General features: G+C 52.1%; 4 protein-coding genes across 4 annotated transcripts; 3 read left to right on the top strand and 1 right to left on the bottom strand.

The window, feature by feature from the left end:
• Positions 1-349: 349 nt before the first annotated feature.
• Positions 350-1,798, bottom strand: N7509_003635 (putative sterol carrier protein; the record flags this gene model as incomplete). The annotated part of the gene is made up of 2 exons (XM_056628272.1): positions 350-1,232; positions 1,305-1,798. 2 exons carry the CDS (start codon positions 1,796-1,798, stop codon positions 350-352), a joined length of 1,377 nt encoding a protein of 458 aa, XP_056491006.1.
• Positions 1,799-3,938: 2,140 nt separating this feature from the next.
• N7509_003634 (putative mitochondrial carrier protein) lies at positions 3,939-5,376 on the top strand (the record flags this gene model as incomplete). Its single annotated transcript, XM_056628271.1, has 6 exons — positions 3,939-4,118; positions 4,210-4,244; positions 4,317-4,390; positions 4,451-4,669; positions 4,737-5,074; positions 5,170-5,376. 6 exons carry the CDS (start codon positions 3,939-3,941, stop codon positions 5,374-5,376), a joined length of 1,053 nt encoding a protein of 350 aa, XP_056491005.1.
• A 583-nt stretch (positions 5,377-5,959) lies between these two features.
• Positions 5,960-8,949, top strand: N7509_003633 (putative pH signal transduction protein PalA; the record flags this gene model as incomplete). Its single annotated transcript, XM_056628270.1, has 6 exons — positions 5,960-5,967; positions 6,024-6,261; positions 6,334-6,388; positions 6,507-7,401; positions 7,467-8,041; positions 8,096-8,949. 6 exons carry the CDS (start codon positions 5,960-5,962, stop codon positions 8,947-8,949), a joined length of 2,625 nt encoding a protein of 874 aa, XP_056491004.1.
• A 1,700-nt stretch (positions 8,950-10,649) lies between these two features.
• On the top strand, positions 10,650-12,827 carry N7509_003632 (transient receptor potential ion channel family protein; the record flags this gene model as incomplete). The annotated part of the gene is made up of 2 exons (XM_056628269.1): positions 10,650-11,028; positions 11,122-12,827. The coding sequence occupies 2 exons, from the start codon at positions 10,650-10,652 to the stop codon at positions 12,825-12,827; spliced, it is 2,085 nt and encodes a 694-aa protein (XP_056491003.1).
• Between the last annotated feature and the right edge of the window lie 804 nt (positions 12,828-13,631).

The following is a 13,631-nucleotide window of genomic DNA, read 5'->3' as shown; positions in this document are numbered from 1 at the left end:
GATCACCTCTGCGAAGGATGCGGTTGATAGTAGCGGGATTCTGGCGCCGGGAAAACATGGTATTTGGCCTAAGAAGGCTTTTTCGGGGGCTTGGGAGGCGGTTATTGAGGACTTTTAGAAAAAGATTTGTTCTCGTTGAACCTCTTGTTTCATGTTGTGGCGAAGGCGGCTTCATTCAACTAACTAGAAACGTTAATCTACGCTAGCCAAGGCGCCAAAGGGTGATCTACGTTTTAGATAAGATGCTAGATCCAATTCATCATAATCCTTGAAGCAAATTGTGTATCGTTATCATGCTACAAAATACAAAACTATTTACAGGCCAAACAAAGGACCACCATCCACCCGCTCAGAAACGGGCCAGGACCCGCTCCTGCGCATCAGAAACAGCGTACTCACTGCTATGCTTCTGGCTAACCACAGACTTAGCCTGTGCAGCAGTGAAACCACGAGCCTCAACAGCCGGGTTATAACCCAGCTTATTGATCTTACCCACAACATCCGAAGGAACAGCCGCAGCGACCTTACCATCAGCACGCTTGTAAACAGTCACGACGACCGCACCGCCCAGGCCGAGATTATGTTGCAGAGCCGAATCAGTACCGTCGATCAGACGGTTATTCGCCCAACCACGCAAGTGCCACACCAACTCGGCGCACTGGGCAATACCGGTTGCACCAAGCGGGTGACCCTTGGAGATGAGGCCGCCGGAGGGGTTAATGACCATTTTACCTCCGTAAGTGATATCGCCCTTGCGGACCATCTCGTGAGCCTTGCCCGGCTCGGAGAGTTCAAGCGCATCTATGGTAATCATCTCGTTGGCGGAGAAACAGTCGTGCAGCTCGCAGACCTTGATGTCCTTGACGTTGACGCCTGCTTCGGCAATGGCCGTGCGGGCTGCGTAGCGGGACATGCCGAAACCCATCAGGTCAATGGAGCTCTGGTTGTAGACTTGGTCTGTGTCGGAGGCAAGGGTCTGGCCGGCGATTAAGATGGCGTTTTCCTTGAGGTGGGGGCGGGCGTCGAGGAATTCTTGGGAAACAATTACGGCTGCGGCGCCGCCGTCGGAGGTTGGGCAGCATTGGAGCTTTGTGAGGGGTTCGTGGATCATGGGGGATTTCATGATTTGGTCCAGGGTGTATTCTTGTTGGAATTGGGAGTAGGGATTGCGCTTGGAGTGTTCGTGGTTGATACGGGCGATTTCCGCGAAGTCTTCGTTTGTTGCGCCGTACCTGGTGGATCGTGAGGTTAGCATATTATCCAACAAGGTATTCTTTCTCCTTGGTTGGGGAAAAGCAGCTCACTTTTCCTTATATTCAACGCCAGCATTGCCGAACATCTGGGCGGCGCCGGGGGCATTGGTGACGCCACGAGTCTCAGCCATCATCGTACCGAACAGACCGGTCGGGTTGGTGCGGTCGTTGTACATGGACTGCAAGCTACCGGGGTTCATCTTCTCGAAGCCCACGACGAGCACACAGTCGGCAGCACCGTGGGAGACCATGGTGCGGGCCATGGCCAGACCAGTCGAGCCAGTGGAGCAGTTGTTGTTTACGTTGTAGATGGGGATCTGGGTGAGACCGAACTGGTAGAAGACGCGCTGGCCGCAGGTGCTGTCGCCGTAGACGTAGCAGGCGACACCCTGGTCAACGTCGTCGTAGGTGATTTGAGCATCGAGCATAGCCTTGATACCGGCCTCGTAGCCCAGCTCATTGTAGTCGACCTTGCCGCGCGGTTTAATGAACTTGGTCATTCCCACGCCTAGGACGTAGGCGGGGCTGGCAGCTTTCTTGACCATGGTGGCGGTGACGGTGAGGTATCGGACAAGGTGAAGGTGAAGGTGAAGGTGAAGGTGAAGATGAAGATGAAGATGAAGGTTCAGGCGAATGTGGGGTGTATTAGTCTGGGGTAGGGGTGGATGTGGAGGGATGAGGAAGAGAAGGAGGCAATTAATAAATAGGATCGATGCATTGTCACAGGTGCAGCTGGGGTGGAGAAGCTGATTTGCGGGGAGCAAAGGGAGAAGCAGAGGGAGAAGAGCAGAAAGGCCGAGGTCCCGAGGATGCTGGCCCGAGGAAATGCCGGTTGCACAATTCAGCTCTGCATAAATCTCCGTGGTGTAGTACTACAAGTATTCACTCGATCCAAGTCGGCTACATGATATTCAAATAATTCATATTTACTTCCAAATATTTATGAGTATCTCGTTTACTCCGTACTCTCGTTACTCTTGTCTGTTTCTTACTACTCTCATCACGTGCTCCCACGCGCCCGTGAGAGCACGTGAACTCCCACCATCAGAATATCTTCATCTTCATCTTCATCCTCCTCTTTCTTCATCACTCTCCTCTTTTGACTCTATTATCCAAGAATCCAGAGAATTCACCTCTCGGGTGTGGAAATGTGTCCAAATATATCCACATTCCATCCCTCCCAAAGAGGCAATCAACCAAGTGCCAGGGCTGTGCCCTCGACCAAGTACCACAGTCCAGAGTCAGTCCGCAGGTAACTACTAAGATGCTAGCTACTATCATATGGCACCCCAGATGGACCAATGCCCGGACTCATCGAAGCTCTGGGGAACATCGATCATTCAATTTCATTCAGTGATAACTGATTCGACGAAATAGCACACAGACCTTCCCTCCCGGGCCTTCTGCATGATCTGCACTCTAACAAAGGTCTGGAATTTGAGAGTATCATTCCAAGGTTTAAACCCCGCAAAGACAAGTTTTGGACTCCGAATGCAGTGTTCGACATGGCGTGAGCCATCAGTCATCCAGCCCATGACCAGCCTGCATCCCCCGGAGAACTGTCCCCCAAGAGTTGAAAAAAGGTCTGGGGATCATGACGGGCAGATCCATGGTTGTCCATCTGTAGGCGATCAATAGCAAAGAAGCAAGAAGATTCGGCCTCATTTTGCTGCGGGCTTCGGATGCACCCATGCATGCGACCGGGCCAGCAAAGCAAATACCGTAGATCCACCACTTATGCCATAGTTTCTGTAAATGATAGAAGAATGGTAGAAATCAGCTTATATCCATCTCCATTCAATATTCAATATTCCAATGTACATGGGTGCTGGTCGGTATCCCCCGATTATCTTCTCACGTCGACGTCACTGGGTTTCGCCCTAAACCGCATCGAGGGGATTGCAAAAGCTCGGTCCACATGCCAGAAGGGACGGACAATTCGTTCTCCTCTTCACAGCACTGCGGGCTCGATTGGGTCTTGTGTTGAAACCCCGATAGAGAGAGAGAGAAAAGAGAAAAAGAGAAAACCAGAGAACCAGAGAGGATTGGTCTCACGGTGAGTCTGAATGTCTCCATCCCGCTCGAACTTCCCCGCGTTCCACCACTTCGTCACTAACTCCAGCCCAACCTCAAGCTCCCTCCAGCTTGCTCTCATTGCGACCGACGACCCCTCAACACGCCTATACTCGGCCTGGCTGCCACTGAAATTCTCTGACGAGTGTTTCACGGATCTCCCAATCGCCCCAAAGTCGCTAGCACCAGCAACTTTCATCTTCGTCGGGTTCAAATTGCCCTCATCTTATCGCCACGACCGAATCCCCCACCTTTAGCTCTATCTCCGATCATCACTCCTCTGCCTCCCCAATACCTTTCAACACCCCTTCGAGATCCTTTCTGGATCTTATATAAACATCTGGAGGAGACCGGGCTACAGCGGTCCGCCGAATGGATAATTGTGGGACGCCGAACGGTCGACTCTGAAGCTTGAGAGGCCGCTTTGCGTTCCATAGGGTTCCCCAGCCTATCCATCGCCCCATTCGACGTATACACCAAGGTCACCACTATTTACACTTTGTCGGCATCTAGATCAATCATTCAAAGACCGGGAAATCAATCTTCAGCAAGCGCTGCCTTATCCGTCCCTGTTACGTTTACTCCGTTGGCCCCAATGGAAAACTTTCAGGCATGACTATAGATAAACGCACTGAACATGCACCCTTTTCTCCACCTTCTTCACAAATCCCCGCCACCATGCCGTCACAGAATGCATGGATCATGGATGATCCCACCCGGAACAGACTGTTGAAAAAATACAAGACCCAGGTAGCTTCGGGAGTGTCAACCGTCTGCGCGACCCTGGCGGTGGTATGTGTTTTCTCCCCCAGCAGCTAGGATCCAGGATCCTCTACTAGGCTGCTGGAGATATCGGCGCTGACTGTAATCGATTGTTGTTTAGACTCCTCTGGAGAACGTCAAAACTCGCATGCAAACGTGAGTCGTTTTCCAGGACAGGCGGGGAGATACTGACGTGACCTTCTTTGTACTGATTATCGATATGTCTAGCCATAACTTTAAAAATATCTTCCAATGCGTCCGCTACCTCTGGCGGACTGAAGGCCCACGTGGCTACGTGGCTGGTAATTCGACCCCGGGGTTTGCTACTGTTCATCTACATTAGCCATGCTAATATCGCTCAGGTTGTCTGCCGCCGCTAGCCAGCGTAACCGCTGTCCGAGTTGTCAACTTTACCACCTACAATTGGGCCAAACATGCCATCTCCGACACCTTCCAAAGTATCACCGGAGAATCACCATTGGAAGAATACAAGAAACCCGGCAGCAGCCCGACAGTCGCCGGAATTCTCACCTTCACCGGTGCCGGTCTCCTAGCCGGACTGGTGACCTCTCCACTTGCCTGTAAGACCCCATCGCCATGGACGGAGAGAACCCATAAGTATATTAATAAAAAACCCCCTCTTTCCAGGTCCATTCGAACTAGCCAAGAACGTCGTCCAAACCTCGGTCCTCGTATCTAACCGTGCCATGGCCGCGCCCGACGCAGCCCGAGACCCTTCACTACGCCGTAAACCGCGTTTGGGCACTATCCAAGCCATCCACCAGATTGTCAAGCGCCACGGATTCCGCGGCCTGTATACCGGATTCCGTCTGCACGCGATGCGCGACACGGTCGGGTCTGCACTGTACTTCAGCGTCTACGAGACCGTCAAACAAGTCGCAGCCAAAGAACTAGGTTCGGATAAGTCTCCATTCGGAGCGCCCATGATAGCCGGTGCGATTTGCAGCACCGTCCCGTGGTTTTGCGTACGTCTTTCCCCCACCCTAGTCACTTAGTGACCTTGATACTACAATCTAGAGTATAATAGAGCGGGGATTAAGTGGTCTCTAACATGTTGCAGACTTACCCACTCGACACCCGCAAGACTCGCGCGCAGAGCGTCCTTCTTGGTAAAACGAAAGAAATCGGCGAAGCCTCTGTGGCCGTGGCCAAGTCGAGCATGTACAAAGGCCTGTCCATCATTCTTATTCGGACTGGTGTCAACAACATGATTCTTCTTAGCATGTTTGAGTACATCAAGGCGCACATCGACCAGTTGCCGGCGTAAATTTTGTGTGTTGTGGTTGTGTTTGTGCCGCGGGTGCATGGTGGATTATGGAGGGAACTTGGAGATCTTCGCGGTGCTGCCAGCCAGACTTCTTTTTTGATTTGTTTTGTCATACTGTCATGTTCTCTTTCACGTACATACCATGGATGAGCTTGATGCTTGTCATTTATCAATATGAATATGAGTTGGAGACCTATTAGTAATGTTATAGGTCCCATGCTAGTCACGGTGCTGGTTACTAGTACTAGTAATGTAGCTCCGGCCCCGCACTATATATAGTAGTATTACCTGCCCAGGCATAGGATGGCAACTTGAACGAAACAACCTTGAAACCTGAGAGTCTATTCTAGTACTACTAGGAACCTTGAAAATAAACAAACAAATACTTCTGCTGTCAGTTCTAGTAGTTATTGACAGTAGGTCAAGTAAATAACGCGTTGTATACACGTTGATAGTGGGCCCCACGTCATGCGGTTGCCCCGGTGGTGGGGGAAGAAGCAACTTCGTCTGGCACCTTCAAGTTGGAACAACATGAACCTCTCCAGTTCCCAGCGCTTCAGGTTGCCAGTCCACCCCCGCAACAATGGCTTCGTGAGTCCTCAGCTTACTAGACAGTTTGAACCTGGTATTCACTAACACCATCTCAGCAATATTCTAGAGCTCCCGTTCCGCCGCTCGCACACCGTCTCGCTGTCGGATGCCATCACCCAATACATCTCGTCCAAATATGATCAGCGCCCCGATATGTTCGCCGACGATCTGATGATTATCGATCGTCTCCGTTCAGAAGCTGTGAATGTCCAGGAACCCCACGTCAGCGGTATCAGCAGGCTGGTCACCTATGCCGCCCAGCTCAAGTGGCTCGGTGGGAAGTTTCCGATTGATGTACGCGGCTTGCACCCATCCCCCTCCTCTCTATCCTGCCTTGGGTCTTGATTGACGGGTCATACTTTTTAGATCGGAGTCGACTTCTCTTGGTATCCTGCGTTAGGATTTAATGCCTCGCGACCTGGTGAGTTTTTCTTTGTTGCGAAATATTGGAGATACTTCCTCGGCCCGCCTGTTTGGGCTCAAGTTGGATCAAACTCGAATACAGTACTAAAAATGTCCCCTTTCTCCCAATACAACAGTGTCCCAGAATAACCTACGTTTCGAACTCGCAAATATCCTCTTCAACCTAGCCGCCCTCTACTCCCAACTCGCATACGCGCTCAACAGGACAAATGCAGATGGCCTTAAGCAGGCCTGCAACTACTCCTGCCAGGCCGCGGGCGTCCTTCACCACCTTCGAACCGACATAATTCCCGACCTCCGCTCCTCCCCACCAGAAGACATGGACGAAATGACCCTGTTAAGTCTCGAAGAGCTCCTACTAGCCCAGGGCCAGGAATGCTTCTGGCAAAAGGCTGTCAAGGATGGATTGAAGGACGCATCGATTGCACGACTCGCGGCGAAGGTATCGGATTTCTACGGCGACGCCGGCGACTCGGCCGTCAAGTCTAATGCGATTAGCACGGAGTGGATTCACCACATGACAGCGAAGAATCACCACTTCGCGGCCGCGGCGCAGTACAGGCAGTCGCTGGATTGCATGGAGAAGCGCAAGTATGGCGAGGAAGTGGCTCGGTTGCGGGATAGTTTGAATTGCGTCAATGAGGGGCTTAAGGAGTCTCGATGGATCAATCGCACCGTGCTTGGTGATTTGAATGGGTTGAAGGGCCGGGTTGCGGATGATCTCAAGCGCGCTGAGAAGGATAATGATGTCATTTATCTAAGTCCCGTGCCGCCTAAGTCTGAGTTGAAACCGCTTGATAGGGCTAGCATGGTTGCTGCGAAGGCTCCCTCGCAGGTTACGGATGCTATTTCTATGCTCGGTGATAATGGGCCTCTGGGCCAGCCTTTGTTTGCGAAACTGGTTCCTTATGCGGTGCATATTGCTGCGAGCATTTATTCGGATCGGAGGGATCGATTGGTGAATGAGTCGCTTATTGGTGAGCTCGAGTCTATGACAGATAAGTTGCGAGAGTATGTGGTTTGATGATACCCCCGGCTTTGATACGAAGGACTGCCCAGCTAACCATTTCCATCAGTCTCTTGTCTTCTTTGAATCTGCCAGGATCTCTACAGGCGCTCGAGAAGCCTCTGGGCCTTCCACCGACATTGGTCTCCCATGCCGAGGAGATGCGTCAGCAAGATGGGTTGAACCGTCTTCGCCGTTCTGTCCAGGATACAGCGAAAGTCAAGAGCAATGACCATGCCATCTACAACGAGGGAGTCGAGTTGTTGGCGGCGGAGAAAGCAGAAGATGATGCTGCTCGTCAGAAGTATGGCACGGACCGGTGGTCGCGCGAGAAGTCTGAAGCGGCCGGGCCTAAAATCTACAACAGCCAAACTGAGATCAGCGGCTATTTCACATCGGCGCAGAGCAGTGATGATCTTGTGGACCGAAAATTGCGAGATTCCGAGTCCGTGTTCCTTGTTCTGACGGGCTCGAACCGGGATCTCGAATCGTATGTCCCCAGCAGTCGTAGAGCTGCTATCCCACCAGAGGTAGAGCGTGAGACAGTTAAGCTGCGTGGTTGTCTCAGTGAGGTAAGTCGGTTGGAGAACCGTCGGAAACGACGAATTCAGGGATGGAAGGACAAGTGTCGTGCAGATGATATCCGTATGTTTTCACCCCCGTTCGTGTAGCAATTTCGTCTACTTACAGTCTCCATAGAGCCGGCTCTCCTGAGGGAGACAGCCCGACTCGAACGGGAGTTCCCCATGCAGACCATTCAGGCGAGCCAATTTGAGGATCTCTTCGAAGAGCAATTGCGTCTGTATGATTCGGACCGGGATATGCTCGACCAGGAACGGAAGGATCAGGATCAGATTGCTGATCAGGTTCGCGAGGCGAACAAAGCGTTCACGCGGGCACACACAGGCGATGCATCAACTAAAGAGCGGGAGACGGCGTTGCAGGACCTGGAGAATGGATACCTGAAGTACAAGGAGATTCTGTCGAACCTGGACGTCGGGCGCAAATTCTACAATGATCTTGCTAAGATCGTGGGCCGATTTCGCGACGATGCGAAGGCCTTTGTGCATCAGCGACGAATGGAGGCCAGTCAGTTAGAAGCGTATGTCCCTCGCGTCGATCATCCATCGATCATAATCTTACTGACGTATTGCGTTCCAGGGATATCTCGAATGTCACAGCGATGTCTTCATTGCATATCTCGCAGCCGCACCTGCGCCAGCCAGCCCACCAGCCAGCTCGCCAGGTTCACTCCCCAACCTACTCTGCGGCGCCCTCGCAGCCCCCCCTCGCAGCCACCTCCGCCTATTCATGCCCACCGAACTTCTGAGGCAGTAGCCCCTCTGACGGCACCGCAGCCGATGCGGGCCGCGGTTCCCCCGGCCGTACAATCCCCAGGTAGCATGTGGTCACCAGAGATGGGTATTCGCTTCAACTCTGCTGCCGCTGTGCCCCCTGGCGGCAATGCAGGACAGAGCGGTGCGGCATCAAACCCGCAAGCCCGTGGACCAAACAAGACGTGGGACCCAAGTCAGGGAGTGCGATTTTCCTAGGCACAGGCAGAGCCCCGCGGACATTAAATTCTTTGCATTACATATTACATTGTCAGCATCCAGACCAAGGACACACATACATAGAAACACCTGATACATATACACGAAACAATCACAATATGATTCAAGACATTCCATTCCACTCAATTAAACTATCAACCAACTATTCTCTAACGGACCAGCTCCACGAGACTTGGCTCAATAAAGCGATCAGACTCCTCCTCTCTGCACAGCCATGCCCCCACATCGAACCACCACAACCCCAGGGGGCGAGCCCTCCCTCACCCTCACCCTCACCCTGCAGACTGCCACCTGGAGGAACTTGACGTCTCGCCCCAAAGGAAGTGTGACCTTGGCTTGGCCCCCCCTCAACCCCTCTCTAAAAATTGCTCACCAAATTTCCCGAACCACTCCATGCGTTGCTCGAGAACGGTAAGAGAAGGAATTGTCCCTGGATTGAGTGGAACCGCTGAGCTCACCAACTCCACATGGAATCCGCCTCCGACCCACCTTTGAACGCACATCAACCATTAACAATGCAGTCCAGGAATCACGAAATCACTGGACTCGTCAGCGGGGAGGGTCCCGGGTGAGCCGGACCCTTTTACCAACGCCACTGGACCGGGTTGCACTGTACGGAGTACTCAGACACGAATACGCCGGACGCTTACTGGTATGGCTTACAGTTTGCCATTTGCTTCGCTACAATAGATCAATCATGTTCTGTGATTGCTGACAGCCTGGGAGAATCTTTTCACACATGATCTTGGCGCTTTATGTTGCGCGTGTGGGGGGTGTAGTAGTGTGGAGACTTCAGGATGGACGCACAAGGATGCGATGGATATGCCGCGCGGTGGTTCGCTCCAGAAGCTGCGTCATTGACCCTCTAGTACCGATGGCCATTTCTTCTTCTGAAGGCGAAAGGCTTTGGATTGCGTATTGGGTCACATAGAGAGGCATGATTTTCCTCCCTCGCCCGTGTTTGAAGGCTGGGCATGAACCCAGTCTGGAGGAGAGAGTGGATGGATGGGCGTGAGAGGGATTGGATGGATTGGATGGATTGGAGAGGGCCAAGAAAAGGTACGAGCGGGCAAGCTTTTTATGCTCGGAATGTTCGCAACGCATGCCACATGGGGTATATCAGCCTTGAAGTACAGTATGTATGTATGTAGTCGGTGGGAGTCATCTTTATACACAACGTCTCTGCCTTGTGCCATCCACACCCACATTCTCTCTAGACTAACACGGAGAAGGTGGAATCTGTTCTATTTTAACTCGAACCACCAAATGTACGCGCGAACTTGGCCCCACAGTGAAATGATAGGATCGTACATCTGAAACAGGGCTCAGTGGCAGTGTCAGGCTGGGCCATACTGGGCCATGCGGAGGACACGCCCTGATCGACCCCGGGCCCCATTTCTTTTTCGTTAAAATCTTACTGCCTGAGGTGCCTGATGGATCCCCCCCTGATGTGTAAGAGTAGTACTCCGTAGTCGTAGGTGAATCTCGACCTCCCTGAGACTCTTCTCTCTCGTAGTCTTAGTCTCAGTCTTGACTCCGACCCCCCCGACTTCGATCTTGACTTCGACCACGACCACAACCACCCCCCGTCTCTGTTCCCGTCCTTCCTTCTACCTTCTCCCACTCCCCCTTTTATCGCCAATTCTTTTGGCTGCCACTCGTTTTCCCACCAACCCACGATGAAACTCGTGCCAGGCCTGCTGGCTGGCCTCTTCGCTTTCGCTCATCTCGCCCTGCCGGTCTACGCGGAGAAACTCTTACAAGCGAATTATGTCACCTCCTGTTCCGACGATAGTGCCATTAAGACAAATGAGATCAAGGTCAAACTGTTACCAGACGAAAGTCAAGTCTGGCTAGAATACGATGGAACACTCGACTACGATGGCTATGTCATGTTCAATGTCGACATTTTCGCCTATGGATACAATATCACCCGCCAAACCGTCGACCCATGCGACTTGAACATCGCCAATTTGTGCCCCATGACAAGCGGAAAAATGCCTGTCCCATGGAATCCGATGGAGGTTTCTAAAAACACCATCACCAGCTTCGTTCCGAGTAAGTCCCCGCCTTGGTCGTGGTTGTCCGCTATCGCGCTTCACAGATGACAACCCCCCAATGCGTTTCCCCTCGTCGCTAATACTCGACCAGCCGTTGCCTACTACGTCCCCGACATCGATCTACTTATCCGAGTTACCGTCGTCGCAAAGAAATCCGGCGAACAGGTCTCCTGCATCGAAGCCCCCGTCACCAATGGCTACTCCGTCTACGTATCAGGGGTTGGCTGGGCCCTGGGTGTCATCACTGGTCTTGGTCTTATTATCACCGTCATTCTCTCCATTCTAGGCTATTCGAATATCGCAACTCACGTCTCCTTCCGAACAATGCTGTTACTTGGCTTCATGCAAAGCCAGGCCATGTACGGAATGCTTGCGCTTCACTTCCGACCCCTCGCCCGCAACTGGACCCAGGATTTCCAATGGACCGTGGGTATTGTACATGCCGGATGGCTTCAGACCATTGCCACTTGGTTCCAGCGTGCAACAGGAGGTACACCTTCAACAATTATTTCGCAAAACAGCAAGGTCTCGGTCGCGGTCCTGAAACGTTCCATCGGAAATCTTGCAAAGCGAACCCTCCCCACGACCGGCGGAGGTAACGAACTTCTCGTCAAGGGTATCGAGCGAATGGGTTACCGAGCGCAAATCGAACCATCGAACATCTGGATGACTTCATACCTGGTTTTCTACTTCGTCGCCATCCTCATGATGATCACTCTCATGGTGCTTAAATTCGCCCTCCCCGCCATCTCAAAGAAGGCGAACAACGCCAAGTTGAACAACGCTCTCAGTGGAGGTACGGAATGGAAGGGTTTCTTGCGTGGCAGCATCTACCGCCTGGCCATGCTCTCCTATCCTCAATTCTGCTCGCTCGGTCTTTGGGAAATCTACCAGCGTGACTCGGCTGCTGAGATCATTCTGGCGATCGTCATGTTCTTGACAACCTCTGCAGCGCTGGGCTTCGCTACATTCAAGGTTTTCCAACGCGCACGCGCATCCAAGGCATTGAACGAGAACCCGACCTACACCTTGTATTCAGACCCGGCTTGTCTGACCAAATGGGGCTTCCTCTACGTGCACTACAAAGCGCAATGCTACTACTTCATCGCTCCGATGATCGTCTATATCCTGATCAAGGGTATCATCGTTGCCTTCGTCCAAGCCAGCGCCACGGCGCAAGCCGTCCTAACCCTGATCGTCGAAGCGGCCTTCATGATCGCGACCTGCGTCATCAGACCCTACATGGATAAGAAAGCCAACAGCTTCAGCATCGCCGCGTCAGTCATCAACTTCGTCAGCGCAATCTGCCTCCTCATCTTCTCCGACGTCTTCAACCAACCCGATCTCGCCTCCGGCGTCGTCACCGTCATTTTCTTCTTCATGAACGCAATCTTCACACTCACTCTCGTCGTCTTCCTCCTCATCTCTTTCTACTACGCCATCCGCCTCAAAGAGCCAACGGCAAAATACCACCGTCTTTCAGACAACCGCGAGTCCTTCCGCATGTCCCAAACAGACAACCGCCTCAATACCGAGCTGCTACCGCTCGAAAAGGCCATTCGTCCCTTCGGCGACGAGCCCCGCCCTTCCTCCCCCTGGGCCCCAAGCAACAACGGCAGCGTCCGTTCCCGCTGGGATCCAGGCCACGCTGGCGCGGGCTTTAACCACCACGACGAACAACCGCCTCGATCACCATTCGCGGATCAACCGCCCCGATCGCCTTTTGCGGACCCGGTTGAGCCCACTCTACCGTTAATACCCAGTAGTGGTGGTCATGACGCTGGGCGGCGGGTATAAGTCTAATGGCCGGCGTTGGCCTTCTTTTTCGCCAATCTTTTCTTTTCTGTTCTGTTTTTTTTGAAACCACTCTCGGTGGTGGCTCGCTAGGATCGGGCCATCCTGCTATGAACATATGTCCTTCCTTGTCATTTTCTTCGGTTATATTTTCCTTTCCCTCCCCTGATGACTGTTCGAAACCTTCGTGTTTCATCTCCCTGACATCTCGTCTCTCTCCTTTTCTCTCTCTCTCCCTCTATCCCTCTCCCTCCCTCCCTCCCTCCCTCTCTCTCTCTCTCTGGCTTTTTCTCTTTTTGATCAAAGAGGCTACATATTCGGCTTCGGCGTCGTGCAAAATTGGCGTTTCTCAGCAACCCTTTCCCTTAAGATTTCCTCTTTTCACATTTTTTCTTCTGTATATACTCCCACCTGTTTTTCTCTTTCAGTCACGGTCTCTATGCCTGTTCCTTGTGCATTGATCCTCGTGTTAGCTGGGACTCTTGGGTGTGGTCTTTTGATTTGATCTGGGGGTTCAAGGTTCTTTCAAGGTGATTTATATACTAGTACTATTACTTTATACGAAACATACACTTGGACGAAGGAAAGGCAGATGTGTGGATTCATTTCAAGTTCACATTCAACTGCCCTCTGCCCTTGCAAATATTGATTGATATCATACATTTCATTGGATAACATTATTATACTTCGAGTAATATACATGGTAGGCAAGCATATATGCAAGCGATACCTTGACAAGTGTAAGTTCAAGTTCAAGTTTAACACTGTCTTGACTATGTTTTGCATGCGTATCTCCAGGCTAGCGTG

The sequence above is a fragment of the Penicillium cosmopolitanum genome (genome assembly GCF_028827165.1).
Source record: "Penicillium cosmopolitanum strain IBT 29677 chromosome Unknown utg000005l:1.0-4006212.0:1.0-4009387.0, whole genome shotgun sequence".
Lineage (NCBI taxonomy): Eukaryota > Fungi > Ascomycota > Eurotiomycetes > Eurotiales > Aspergillaceae > Penicillium > Penicillium cosmopolitanum.
Note: the sequence above shows the minus strand (reverse complement) of the source record. Positions and strands in the feature narration are given on the sequence as shown.